The 14,955-nt window shown below is 39.7% G+C and overlaps 1 protein-coding gene across 1 annotated transcript in view; it reads left to right on the top strand.

The window, feature by feature from the left end:
- The first annotated feature begins 1,655 nt into the window (after window positions 1-1,655).
- Window positions 1,656-14,955, top strand: part of DHRS7 (dehydrogenase/reductase 7) — a 23,078-nt gene continuing 9,778 nt past the window's right edge. The window contains exons 1-5 of the mRNA XM_027842896.1: window positions 1,656-1,966; window positions 4,525-4,677; window positions 6,523-6,629; window positions 8,147-8,386; window positions 14,168-14,290. Coding sequence (XP_027698697.1) covers window positions 1,834-1,966; window positions 4,525-4,677; window positions 6,523-6,629; window positions 8,147-8,386; window positions 14,168-14,290 — 756 coding nt within the window. The 5' untranslated portion in view covers window positions 1,656-1,833. The remainder of the gene's footprint in view (window positions 1,967-4,524; window positions 4,678-6,522; window positions 6,630-8,146; window positions 8,387-14,167; window positions 14,291-14,955) is intronic.

The following is a 14,955-nucleotide window of genomic DNA, read 5'->3' as shown; positions in this document are numbered from 1 at the left end:
ATAGATAGATTAGGTATAGGGTAGCTATTTATTTCCTCCTCATAAAAGAAATTTTTTAAAGCACAAAAGATCCGTAAGCACAAAGTGACAAAGATTTAAAACATGAAACATTGCCAATAATTCCTCTCTATTTTTTTGAGAATTGGTACTTAAAATATTTAAACATGGGGCATTTAGTGTAGACTTTTGAATAGGTATTTCATCTTTAATTCTCCAAACACCTCCCCAGGATTTGTCTTCTAGCAAGCCAGGGAATGCTCAGGCTGATCCTTCTCTTAATAGTCATGTTCTTCAAGAAGGGTAAAGTTGCAGAAAATATTTGCTTCCAGTCAGCCCCACATAAGAAAATGAAGAATTCCTAGTGTAGCCACACCCCAAAAGTCTAAGTCTGTCATGTTTGCCAAAAAGACTGTTTTATGGAGAACTCACACAGGGCATGGTGGTTAGAAAAAAATGATATAAGGACACCCTCAAAGTCTCTCTAAAGAACTTTGGAACTGATTGTGTGAGATGGGAGCCACTGTCACAGATTGCCCAACATGGCTTGCCCTCATCAGAGAAAGTGCTGTGCTCTAGGAGAAAAGCAGAACTGAAGTAGCTCAAAAGAAAGGGGAGATGCACAAATTTTGAGAATCCACCCCAAATGTTCCCATGGACTATTTGTGCCAGGCCTGTGGCAGAGCAGTCTCCTATTGGTCCGATCAGCCACAGTGGGACACAGTGTAACTTGGCTCTAACAGATTGAAGTCCACAACAACCAACCAACCAGTTTAAGTCAGCACATGCATTCAGGAGCAGCCACCACAGCTGGAGCGGGAATTGATAAAATAAGCTTACTACTAGGAGGAGGAAGAGAAGCTTGTTTGTTAGAACTCTGTCTTTCCTTGTCTCTTCCTCCTCTAACCAAGCAGGGCGTAGAGTGGAACATGTTGGAGATATCCAGGAACAAGTATTATTCGTGTTGTTGTTCAGTTATATACAACTCTTGGTGACCTTATTTGGGGTTTTCTTGGCAAAGATACTGAAATAGTTTGCTATTTCTGGCTCCAGCTCATTTTACGGATGAGGAAACTGAGACAAACAAGGTAAAATGTCTTGCCTAGGATCACACAGCTAGCAAGTGGCTGAGGCTGGATTTGAACGCAACGGCAGAAGATTCTTCCTGATTCCAGGACAGTGCTCTATTCACTGCACCATCTAGCTACCTAGAAATCGGTCGCCACTTTCCTCTTCCCCACCCCTGTCTTGACCTTGCCCAACCTCCTTTCTCTAGCGTTAATCAGACAAAACAAATTTCCTTGATCTTGTGTGCACGCTTTCCAACATCAGAGGTGGGCTGCCCCAGGAGTTTGGAACGTAGGGTGCAGAAAGAGACCGCGTTGAGTCAGGGAGTCGGGGAAACTAGTTTCATATTATTATTATTATCATTTATTATTATTTTCTGTGTCTGCTTTGGACAGATCACCTCATCTCTCTAGGATTCAGTAGCCTCATCTGTAAAACGAGGGGGAAGAATTAAGAGACTTCTAAAGCTCCTCTCCGTTCTTCATGTACAGTTCCGTGTGTTATGAAAAGTCCTTTCTCTCCTCCTCTACTGGCAGAACTGCGTAGAGGGCGGACCAGTTTGCAAGCAAGGGTCAGGAGGCGGGGCTTGAGAAAATCTTTATATTTAGAGTCTTGGCCTGGCTAGGAGAGGCCACCTAGCTTTTCGAGCTGTCCCTGGTCAGAGTTCCGGCTATAAGGCAAGAACCCCGAAAAGAGGAAGGCCACTGCCCAGGAGAAGAGGACTTCCTGCGGTTCCCTTTTCTTGGGAGTACAGCCCGGCTCAGCGAGATGAGCTGGGACCTCCTGTGGTCCCTGCTGCTGGCCTGTGCGCTCGTATACCTAGGCGTGCAGTTGGTCCGTTTCGTGCGGGCAGACGGCGACCTGACTCTGCTGTGGGCAGAATGGCAGGGACGCCGGCCAGGTGAGGACCTCGCCCGGACGCTGGGAACTGTCGGGTGAGACTATGGTGGCGGTGGAGGCTGCTGGCTTCCCAAGGGGTTGAGGAGTGAGGTCGGCACCCTCTCTGGTGTGGGCTAAAAGCATCCCTCCTGAGAGCTGGAGGAGAACGCGGAGTGGAGCCACTGGTGCTCCCCAACATGGCCAAAAGCGGGGCGGTGCAGAGCCCAGCCCCTCTCTGAAGGGAAGGAGAGATTGAGAAATCTGACTTTGTGGGTACCTCGATTAGTGGCTGGAGAGGATCGTTCTTGGCTAGGCCTCGCTGCTTCTTGTCTTGGGACACACCTCCTGCAAAGTACGGAAGTGGAAGAGTTTCCAGATCAGGGAGGCTCGTCCCCAAGAATCCTCATTGTTTGGATGAAGGGTGCAGTTTATACTTTCACGTAGCGAATCTAGGATGGCCCCTTCCCGAGCCATTCCGGCTCCTCATCCCCTTCTTGTTTACCCGAGGGACTAGGCATCAGAAAGCTCATTCAGCAAATTCAAAGAGCTACACCCTTACTTGACGCCGCAGTTGTGAAAGAGGAGGGTTGTTAGCTTAGTAAATCTTTCTTTAGCACGATAGAATTTGCACGGTGCTGTTTTATACTTTAAGTGATGCAGTATTCCTCTTTACAAAGTGCACACAAAGACTATTCTTTTTGCTAGTTTCTGTAGCATTTATAACATCCATTACTGTTCTGCAAAGCTCTCTACTTGCATACGTGGTGAGGATCATAGGTTTAGTTGCCCCAAATCCCGCAAGTAATAGGTGAGATTTGAACCAAGCATCTCCGAGCCCTGAATCCATGCTCTTTCCCCCATACCACGAGTAAGTGGAGAAAACTGGGATGATCTATGCCAAGGATCTTTGAATTTTTATAGGAAGTTACAATTTCATGGCACAGCAGATGGTTGAGCATTTTTGAAAGCCTTTCTAAGCCCCTTAAGTTGCTACGCTGGTAACTTTACCTTGCTTACCATGTCTTGCACAACCTTAGGAGCATTAGGTAAACAGAAGAGATGTCAAAATATGAGCTTGTTCCTTTGATGTGGCCATGTATCAATATGATTAGGATTTTCAGTTGTTCTGTGTGCTTCACTCTGTCTTGGTGTTGGAAGGAGTAAATGGACTGGGCTGTTAGGGGAGAATAAGTCCTTATTTTTGTCTGATTGAACTGACATTTTACTTCTTCTGGTTTGTATTTATATAGCACTTGAATGGTACAAAAATGCTTTGCATCATATATTGCATTTAATTCTCTCAAGAACTTTCTGAATTACCTAGGGCAGAACAAGTACCAATAGAGGCATTGTCCTCAGACCAAGGGAGGTGATAAAGCCCGCTGGTACTTTGCTTGTTCAGACCAAATTTGCAGTATTGGGAATCAAACCACTTGCTTTCTTTGCACTGCCAGGTGCAAGTCATTGCCACAGGTGGCATCAGGAAGTGGGAAATAGTTAACTGAACATCCACGGGAGGGGCAGGAGTGCAACAACTGCCCCAGAGAGTTACCATGAGGGATCTGGGACTGTTTTCTAGTGACACATTGTGAGTGGATTCTCGGCACCAGGTCTGCTCAGGGCATGGATTTGGAGACCTCCTATTCCCACCTCCACAGCTCTGGAATATGATGCACCCTGCTGTGACTCATGGCCACAAACTCTTCACCTCTTCATTACCACAGAGCTCCTGGACCAGACCCGACTCAGCACAATGTTCTCTCTTCAGTGCCTCCCCCTCCCGACACCAGAACTTTCACCTTCAGGAACCTGACCAGGACCAGAATTTAGGACCTCAGTCCCTCTCAGCAAAAGATCCTGTTTTCTACTTTATCAGGAAAATAGAAGTCATCCTTTTTATCCTCATCCTACACCTTAAAATCCTCAACCTAGTCTTCCTATTCTTTCCTCTTTTGCTTTAATCTCTGACAAAGATGTCATCTTTCTCCTTGCTAAAGCTGAACCCTCTACTTGTACCCTTTGGTCCCAACCCTACCCATCTCTTCTGGGAGCTAGATCCTACTGTTATCCCTGCTGTCTTGTGTATCTTCAATCTCTCTTTATTGGTTTCTTCCTCTTTGCATATATAAATGTGCCTCGGTCTCCCTTATTTTAAAAAAAATCATTTGTTTAAATTTGACTTTATTTAACTTCATTATATTGACTTCATTCATTGACCATCATTTGACTTCACCATGCCCTTATGTTACCGTCCTATAACTGTCTTTTTTCTATAGCTAAACTAGAAAAAAACTGTCCATAGTCATTACCTCCACTTCTCTCCTCTCCTCTTTTCTCAGTCACTTCTCAACCTCTTGTATTTTGGTTTCCAACCTCATCACTTCACTGAAACTGCTCTCAGAAGTTGTCACTAATAGTCTAAGATTTCCCTGAAGACTTTATTTTCAAGTTTTTCTCGCAGGTGGTATCCTTGTGTTTTGTGTTAAAGTTATTTTTGAAAGGAAGGAACACGGTTTTTGTTATTCATTTATGTGTTAGTATAATCTATATCCTTTTTGCCCCTCATTTTCTTTTGAACAGAATGGGAGTTATCTGATATGGTGGTTTGGGTGACAGGAGCCTCAAGTGGCATTGGCGAGGAGCTTGCCTACCAGTTGTCTAAATTGGGAACATCCCTTGTGCTATCATCAAGAAAAGCAAATGAACTAGAAAGGGTGAAAAATAAATGTCTTGGTAAGTAAAATTATAAATGTACTTCATTTATATAAATAAATTTTTTAAATTAAAGTCTAAACTCAGATACAATTATGAGAATTTGGTAGAACTTTTTTGGGGGGAGGTTCTCTTGTCCCTGATTTGGGTGCTTGGACCCGAATATCTATCTGCTACCCCAGCCCACCCTGCCCTAGCCGTATGCTGTGTTCCAGCCAGATCAGCTCTGCTTGCTATTCTATGATGTTATCTTGCTGATATCGTTACCAGTACCTGGGTTATATTTTGGATACTTGCATGAAGTCTTTCCCCCTTCTCCCACCCCCAACCGTAACTCATTCCTTTTTCTTCAGAATTTTCATACTATTGCCTTTGGTTCTTTCTTAGGCACTTGCCCCTTCTAGAATTCCTGCTCTCCAAAATAAAGAGGTAGTGGAGGGGATAGGTAATAATAACAACAGCAATAATAAATAATTCTAATAACTTAAAGTGGTGTCATAAATATGGCAATCAGACTCAAATTTTTTTGTTTTTGGTGTGTCATTTAGAAGCAATCTCAAGGATCCTAGCTAATATTTATTATTAGAAATTCCAGCCCCAAACTCTGAGAATTTTGGATTTTTTGTTAGACGAGTTTCTTTTCCATCTGCAAAAATAGTCTTGTTTTGGTGATAAGACAGAAAGAACCCTACTGTATTCAGTCAGTCCTCCTTCTGAAATTCCTTCTTCAACTCATTTGATTATGTGCTCATCCTTGTAGTTGCCAAGTTAGTGCTGAGGAAGGGTCAAAGGATCCTTTTATAGCCAGTTCTTATCTTGCTTTATTCACCACCTTTCCTGACCACTGTGAAAACTTGCATGGTTTTTTTGGCTTTCTTTGCAATTTTATCAGGCCCCTCCATCACTAAGACACCAAGACCACTTGGCCCTCTCTGAGCTGTTCAGGGAGAGCTGGTGACTTTGCACTGCCCTCCCTCACTTAAATCCAATTCACTTGCAAGTCATGACATCACCTTCCTGATGTCATGTTCCTCTTCAAAGAACGACAAACAACAATCAGGCCTTACAGAAGCCAAACCAGAAATGATGAGTCTAAAAAAAGTTAAGATCACCAAGCACTTCAATCTTATATTTAGATTCCTATTATGCCTCTCCATCTCTTTCAGAACCCTCAGGCTATCTCTTTCCTTGGGTAAGTTCCCATTGTTCTTTTCTGGCTGACATGTGCATTAAGAGCACATTGCAGGGAATGACCCTAACCTTAACAGATAGTGAGCTGAAATACACGCATAATTCGAATTATGGCCCCTCCCTTTTTGCAATGTATTAGTCTTTGAGCCTATCTGGGTTATTTGGCTGTTAACTCCTTCCTTGAAAACAATTGTTGCTACATTTTATTTGGACGTAATTCCTAATAAACACTTCTACAAATTACATTCTCTGAACAATTGATTGTGACATCTTGCTAATGTTAAACACAATACTCTGGGAGCCATATAGGAAATATACATAGTCCTTTTGTGCTTCCCCAAGAGTTGTCCTAAATCTGATTTGATCCTTCTTCAGACTTTATATTAGAGTCTGGACTTCAACATGATCCCTTCTGCTACTGCTCTATGGACTTCTGCCCGTAGAAATGGGATAGCCCACTTTTTGCTAGTCCAACCAAGCTATCTTCCTAAGAAAGTAGTTGCTGTAGTATCCCAAGTTGTACATGTCTGACACCTCTTTAAGAAACTGATGGAAAACTCTGCCCTAGCAATGTGCATTTTCTCGGGGTGGGATGAGAGTTGTGTTTAATGCAAATGGGAATGTGACTGAGCGGTGAGCCGATAGTCATGTTCATGTTTCAACATCTTCATTTAGAAATTAGCAACTTGAAAGAAAAGGACATCCTTGTTTTACCCCTTGATTTGACTGACAGAAGTTCTCATGAAGCAGCAACAAAAAGAGTTCTCCAACAGTTCGGTCAAGTAAGTTGTGTTTTGAGTTGGTTGACATTGTCTTTTTTTTTTAAAGTAACTGCAACTACCATCTGCCTTCGGAGAAAGAACTGATATTGTCTGAATACAGACTTGAAGCATGCTATTTTTCTCTTTCATTCATTCTTTCTTTCTTTCATTCTGTTTTAAAAATTCAAGTCTTCTTGTACAAAATGACTAATATGGAAATGTTTTATGTGATTGCACAGGTATAACCTATATCAGATTGCTTACCGTCTCACAGAGAGTGGAGGAAAAGGAGGGTTGAAGGGTTAGAATTTGGTTTTGTTTTGTTTTGTTTTTTGGCTAGGCAATGGGGTTAAGTGACTTGCCCAGGGTCACACAGCTAGTGTTATGTGTCTGAGGCTGGATTTGAGCTCAGGTCCTCCTGAATCCAGGGCCAGTGCTCTGTACACTGCGCCACCTAGCTGCCCCGAAGGGTTAGAATTTGGAACTCATAAGTTTAAAAAATGTTTAAAAATTGTGTTAACATGTAATTGGGGAAATATATATATGTATGTATACATATATATGTACGTACATACGTGTGTGTGTGTGTGTGTGTGTGTGTGTGTATAACTGCAACGTATAAGGGAGAGTCAGTAAGTTAGGTGTCTGCTTCAGCATATTTCAAAATCCTTTATTTCTGAAACATGAGTGAAAAATGTTGTGAACTTTATACTGCAGAAACTATGAGTACCACATAATTGGACATAGGAGTAATGTTGTAAAGAAACAGCCCCAGGCAAGAATTCATGATAAGGGGTGGAGAGATAGATGGGACACCATCCTAGGAGTGCTTTATGAGTCAGCAAAATGTTTTAAAACTTAATAGAATTGGGTCTAAGGTATAGAAGTAAGAGCTGGCTTATTCTTACCCTGGTATGCTTTCTTTATAGAAGGTATGTCGTAATGTGTACAGTATAGAGAAATGATTTCTATGAAAAATGAAAATTAGTTCATTTATTGATTACCCATTGTCAGTTTTAGAGCAGTGGGCCTTTAATTCAGAAGGGTTTCATAATAATAATAGCTAGCATTTATAGTTTTGCAATGAGCTTTATAAATATTATTTCATTTTATCCTCACAACCACCTTAGGAGGTAGGCGCTACTATTAGCATCCCAATTTTACAGAAATTGATACTGGGAGACCAACATCAATTGTGTCCAAGGCTACAGAGCTAGTAAGGGTCGGAGACTAGATCTGAACCCAAGTTTTCCTCACTCCAGGTCCAGGCTTCTGTCTAATTTGCCACCTAGTTACCTATAAGTGATTTGTAGACGGAGCCAACATCAGAAGGACTGAAATAATGATTTTGCCTCTCTGTTTCTGAGTTGGTAACTGGTTACTTTTTTTATTGTTGTTCTGGCTAGAACTGTGATGCCTTACCTAATATTTCAGAATAGTAATCTTCCAATGAGAAAATTATTCCAGTTAACAATATAGTCACTTTGCCTTTTTAAATTTTTGTTTGTTTGTTCGTTTGTTTGTTTTTTTACCCCAAGATCGACATTCTGGTAAACAATGGTGGAAGGGGTCAACGTTCTTTGTTTGAGGAAACAAACCTGGATGTTTATAAAGCGATAATGGAAATTAACTTTCTGGGCACTATCTCCTTGACAAAATGTGTTTTGCCTCATATGATTGAAAGGAAGCAAGGGAAGATCGTTACGATGTCCAGTGTAATGGGCCTTGTAGGAGCTCCTCTGAGCGCAGGCTACGCTGCTAGCAAACACGCACTTCATGTAAGTTGGTTTTTACTGAACTTAAGAACATTATGTATTCAGAACTGTTCCCAGTATACTGTGCCCCACCTTTCCTCTCCCTTCTGACCAGTGACAAAGTGAATCGTGTTCAAATTGGTGGTTTGGAAAAGATAGTTCTATATCTGTAGTATTGTAAAAAGTTTAATTGCAGGTGTGACATTTTATAATCTTATGTATATGCTAATGTATATGCATAAAATAAATTATAATTTTTACTCATTTATTTTAAACATAAATACACAATAAGAAAAGAAAAAGAAAATATTATAAACCAAATTTTAAAACTTAAATACAAAATAAGAAAAGAAAAAAAAGTATTGCCATGTGCACAGCAGACCGTGAGAGAATTCAAAATATATAGCAATACATTTCCATTTCTTTTTTTTTCTTTTTTTACTACTAAAACTTAAATACACAATAGGAAAAGAAAAAGAAACATATTGTAAACTTAAACAAAACTAAGAAAAGAAAAAGCATATCCTATGCACAGCAGAATATAAGAGAGAATTCAAAATATACAGCAATAAATTTCCATTTTAAGAAAGCCTATATAATAAATACTGTGCGTTGTGTTGAGAACTGTCCATCTTTTCTTTGCTTCCTTGTAAGTTTTCTTTTTTTTCTCTGCTGTGCACTTTTTGCTTTGTTTTTCTTATGAGGTGTTTCACCTTTTCTTCTATTTTTTCATTCTTTATATTTTGTTTTATTATTTCTTGGTCTCTTATAACTTAGCTGGCTTCCTCTTGCCCAGTTCTAATTTTCTTCCATAAGATTCTAGAACTCCTTTTCCAATTGGTTGACTTTCTTTTCATAATCTTCTTGTTTTTCTTGGATTGTTCTTATTTTCTTTTTAAATTTTCCTTGATCTCTCATTTTATTTTATTTATATATACATATATAGATATACATATACATACACACATACATATACATACATACACTTACATACACATAGATATACTTAGATATCTATAATCATACTCATATATAGACATACATACATACATATGCATCAATGTAAAATCATATTATACTTGGTTGTCCTCTGTTTTTCTGAGGGTAGATAATATCTTCCTTCATAAGTCCAAGTCTTTCCATATTTTTCTAAATCCACTCACTCATCATTTCCAACACCACAGCAATATTCCAACCTTATTAGTTATTTTAAGTAGCCTAAAATAATATTAATTAATATGACTGACATATAGTATAGTTTCCCTGTTTTTCTTTTTTGATTAAGTCTATTTTAGCTTTAACTTTATCTGAGATCATGATTACTACCCCTGCTTTTTTTTTCCTAATAAATTCTACTTCTGATCTTTTTTTTTTTATGTGAGACAATTAGGGTTAAGTGACTTGCCCAGAGTCACACATCTTGTGAGTGTTATGTATCTAAGGCCAGATTTGAACTCAGGTTCTTGGGGGTTGTTTCTGGCCTCAAATCTTCCCTCAATTCTCCCATCTGGCCTGTAACTGAACTCTGCTTTCTTGTAAGTGCCCACATCCAGTGGCATCTCCACCCCACAGCTTCTGCACTCACTGAGTGTGTGGTGGTTCTTTCTCACTCAGGCTGTGTCTGGGCAGCACTGCTGAGCCTGGCATCCCTTCTCAGCAGAGGTTCCCTCAGTCTTCCCCTACTCAGAGCCCAAGGCCCCACCTGTGGGTGGGGCTGAGGCTACCTCCAAACCCAGCTAGTCCCAAGGCCTCACTGCTTGCTGTTTCAGTGGAACTAGTCTGGAGGTGTTTATACTTCATAAGGACCCTAGCTGTGTGACCCTGGGCAAGTCACTTAACCCCAATTGCCTTAAAAAAAAAAACCAAAAAATGAAAACCTAATTTCTTGGGGGCAGCTAGGTGGCCCAGTGGATAGAGCACCAGCCCTGAAGTCAGGAGGACCTGAATTCAAATGCGGTCTCAGACCAAACACTTCACACGTACTAGCTGTGTGACCTTGAGCAAGTCACTTAACCCCAATTGCCTTACCAAAAATAAAAATAAATAAATATACTTCATAAGGACCAAACCTTGGTCCTGAGATTTTTCTTTTGGTCTTGTTATTCCAGGCGGACTACTGTTCCGCCCCCAATTTTTATGTTCTACGTTTGCCTTGAGATGCTGTTTTTGTCTTGTTTGTGGGGGAAATCTGAATAGCCTGGAATTTTCTGACCTACTCTACCATCTTACCAGAATCCTCTCTAGATTATGATTTTTTTTAATAAAGGAAAGTAACAAGTTATTTATCTATGCTGTCACTGTTTTGAAGGGCATGCAAGCAGTTTTGAGGTGGTAATAAGATTAAATTGCCATTGAGTTCAACAACATTTTATTAAATACCTAAAATGAGCATGGTCTTGGTTAGATACTGAAGATACAAAGATGAAAAACACAATCTTTATCCTCAAAGGGCCTGTAATCAAATATTACAGATATAATAAATATGCAAATAAGTATACTACAAGATAGAATGTAAAAGGAGCAAAAAGAGCCCTATATCCTGGAATCAGACAATGAGGACACATCCCTGGACACATCATGTCACTTCTCTGGGCCTGAATTTCTTATCTGGAAAATTAAAGAATTCAATTAAACAATCTCCAATGCCCCTTCCAGTTCTAGATGCTTTGATGCTAAGAAGAGATCCAGACAAAACTTTCTTACAAAACTGAAGTAGGAAGATGAGTCAATTGATTAATCAACAAGAATGTAACCACCTACTATGTGCCAAACAAAATGTTCCCTACCCTCCAGGAGCTTACATTTTATCAGAGCAAACAGCGCATACGGCACATAGGAAGGAAGGAAATGAGCATTTAGTAAGCATCTTCTATGTACCCAGTATTATGCTAAGTACTTTACAAATATTATCTCATATTATCTTCACCACAACCCTGGAAAGTAAGTGCTACTATTATCCCCATTTTACAGATGAGGAAACTGAAGCAGACAGTGGTTAAATGACATGCCCAGGATCACACAGCTAGGAAGTGTCTGAGGCTAGATCTGAAGTCAAGTCTGCCATACTTTTCTAGGCATTCGGTCAGATGATCTCTAATTGCCCCATCTAGCTCCAGGATCAGCTTTGATCCTAAGAAGTGATTCAGACAAAATTGATGAAGATCTGTCAATCAGTCAAGAAGAATATATTAGTTATCTTCTATGTGTCAAACCAAAAGGTTGCTGCCCTCAGAGATCTTATAGTCTACCCTGACAGCATACACACATAGAACTGCCTCAATATGTGTACAAAATAAATACAAAGCAATTTTGGGGTGGTAAGGAAGTACTAGTCATTTGAAAGATCAGGAAGTTCTTCCTGTAGATGGTATTTGAGCTGTGCTTTGAAAAAAATTAGGAATTCTAAGAGGCAGAGGTAAGGCGTCAGTATATTCCAGGAATGGGAAACAGCCTATAAAAAGGTATGGAAACAGAAGGTGAAGTATCATGTATGAAGGAAAGTACATGAAATTAAAAGTGACTACTACAGTTAAGTAGAGAGGGGCTCCCATCCACAGATGGTGCTTTTATCCAACCATGACTCACAACATTTTAGTGATTTATCCCTAAAGTTGAACCCCTGATTTGAATCTAGGCAAGATCTAGAGTTGTAACTATCTAGCTATAACTGCATCGGGATCAGATAGTGTGCAGGGGCAGAGAACAGCGTGGCAGTGAATAGGGATTGGGGCTGAGGTGTCAGTGGAAAGGGAGAGAGTGGCAAGAGAGTCTCACACAAGTAATTGCACCCTAAGGTTGTAGAAGTGAGATGGGGGACAGATACTGCAGAAAAGAGGAAGTGTATATCCCTGCCCACATCAGCACATGGTACAGAATTAATATTAAATGAGTGTTAGATCTTGCCAGCATTCTAGCAGGAATACATTTGAATCGAACACTTAGGAACCAGTGCCTCTGTGCTGATTATAACTAGTGAAGACCTACCATATTTCACCGCATAATCATCACCACCAATAATTGTCGCACCCTGTTTTTTCAGTCCCAAAATTGGTTTATCACTTTCATTGTGTAATCATTGCATGGTATAATTCTGTTCATCACACCACTTAAAAGGTAAAGAGAGCAGCAATGTATTCACCAGTGACATATGGATACATGTTTATCTGTCCTGCATTGCGAGTCCAAGCCTAGAATTTTCAGTGTACGTGCATTGTCAGTGTATTTATGAAAGCCAAGTTGCATGGTTTGTTTAGAGTGGTGCAATGTTGTCACTCAACCCAGCGAAGAGCTGTAGGCACTAGGGGAATGGGCAGGCAGGTGAAACTGTCGTGAATAAGTCACATGATATGGTTAAGACTTGCATCTTTCCAATTTTAACATATTTTAATTTAATGAGTATTCCATGCATCCTAATCTTGCACCAAAAACAGTTTTGTAATAGGTGATTTTTAAGTAATACTGACACAGATTTTTTTTAAAAAGCTTCACATAATGGTCTCACCTTTTTTTTTTGCAAAAAATTTGGTATAAAATCTGCGATGATTATGCAGTGAAATACAGTAGGTTATTGTTCAGTTATTTTTCAGTCATGCTTGACTCTTCATGACCCCATTTGAGGTTTTCTTGGCAGAGATATTTGAATGGTTTGGCATTTCCTTCTCTAGCTCATTATATAGATGAGGAAACTGAGGCAAACAGGGTTAAGTGACTTGCCCAAGATCACACAACTAGTAAGTGTCGGAGGCCAGGTTTGAACTTAGGAAAATCAGCCTTTCTGACTCCATTCCCAGCACTCTGCCTGCTGTGTCACCTTGCTCTCTGAAGATATAGGTTACCTAAATTAAAAGGGATTACTTGTTCACCTAGTATTCATGCCACTCATGTAAAGTTAACCAAGAGGGCAAGAGTCTTTCTACAGAGTACTCCTTGCCCCCCAGGCAAGAATCAGTCTATGACATCCATGAGCATGCTGTAGAAAGCTCATTTTATATTTAACATCAATCAATAAGCATGTATTAAGTGCCTATTGTATGCCAGGCACTAGACTACGCACTGGGGGTATAAAGACAAAAGTGAAATAGTGCCTGCCCTCTAGGAGCTTACAGTCTATGTGGGAGACCAAGGAAGACCTCATCTGGGAGGCAGCAGTAGAGCTGAAGAAAACGAGGGATTCTAAAGAAGCAAAGGTGAGGCATGGGGGACATGTCTGTGCAAAGTCATGCATAGGCGATGACTCTTTAGCAAGTTAGATAAGCATTCTGTAGTGTGCTGGTTATGATGCAGAATATATTGAGCAGTTGTTTTAGATATTGTATTGCCCATCATATTTATTTGTATCCCCAGTGCCAAGTACAGTAGATACTATCAATTAATTATTATATATGATTATTAAGTGCTTAAGAAGCACTTACTGATTGATTTCAGTTATTTGAAGAGCTGTTATGTCAGAGGACTTATTCTGATCTCCAGGAAGTAGTACTAGGACTAATATGTAGGGAAGCAGGACTTCTTAAAAGTTAGAGCTGTCTGAAAATGGAATGGGCACCCATTCTGAGGCTGAAGGCCTCCCTCTTAGGAATGTTCTTAAAGGAATTTCTGCATTTGTTCATAAGTGGGACTAGATGTCCTAATACAAAAAAGACCTATGCTGCTTTTAAAAGGTGAAACTTTATTACACGTCATTATCTAAAGAACAGATTATGGTAAAAGAATTATGATGGGATCGTAATTCATAAATGATTAAAGAAAGCTAATTCTTATGTCTGTGTTTAATAACCAAAACATCTTTTGGGGGTGGTCTGTTAGGGGTTTTTTAATAGCCTCCGAGGTGAACTTGCAAAGTATCCGGAGATAACAGTTATGCTCATATGTCCTGGACCTGTACAGTCTAACATTGTAGAAAATGCTTTTTGTGAAGAAATCTCAAAGGTAAGAATTTTTGCATTTGGAAAAATGTGAATTATAGGTATCATTGTTATAATACATGTAGACTAGAAGTTTAATAGGTTAAATATGTTTCTGAGTATCTTATGACTCCGACCAGCATTATAAATGTAACTGGAATTAGAGGTGTCACTTCCCATACATAGCCTCATTAGCTGCTTTTGGCTCATGTCTTTATCTCATCCTGAGTTCTAAGGCAGTCAAGAAGTATAATCTGGTATCTCTTCATAAATTAATAGAAATGAAAACTGATCAACTAATTAATTAGCTGTGAGTTCAATTTGTAAAATAAACCAAAGAAAATTTTTCAATGAACTTTTTTCTTGCTTTCTCAACCTCCCTCATCTAAGAGCAGCCTATTTTCAGGCCAATGCACTATTTATGGTGAGATGAAGTGCAAGTTTCTTAATTTATGAAAACTTAACTTATGGGCATCTAAGAAGTTTTGAGGTAGACATCTGTTAAGTTACAAGACATTCCTTTGACTTGTTTGGGTTAAGCTAGTGTTTTCCCAGAAAATTAATTTTAATTATTCCCAAATATTAGTTATTTTTAATATTCTGTTGAAAGTGAGCACATAAAATCTATATTTAAATGTGTCACTATTGTAGGAACGTGTGTGTGTGTGTGTGTGTGTGTGTGTGTGTGTG

Source organism: Vombatus ursinus, unplaced genomic scaffold, assembly GCF_900497805.2.
Source record: "Vombatus ursinus unplaced genomic scaffold, bare-nosed wombat genome assembly UNPS02014893.1, whole genome shotgun sequence".
Taxonomy (NCBI): Eukaryota; Metazoa; Chordata; class Mammalia; order Diprotodontia; family Vombatidae; genus Vombatus; species Vombatus ursinus.
The sequence above is the reverse complement of the archived record's forward strand: the minus strand, read 5'-3'. Positions and strand labels throughout refer to the sequence as shown.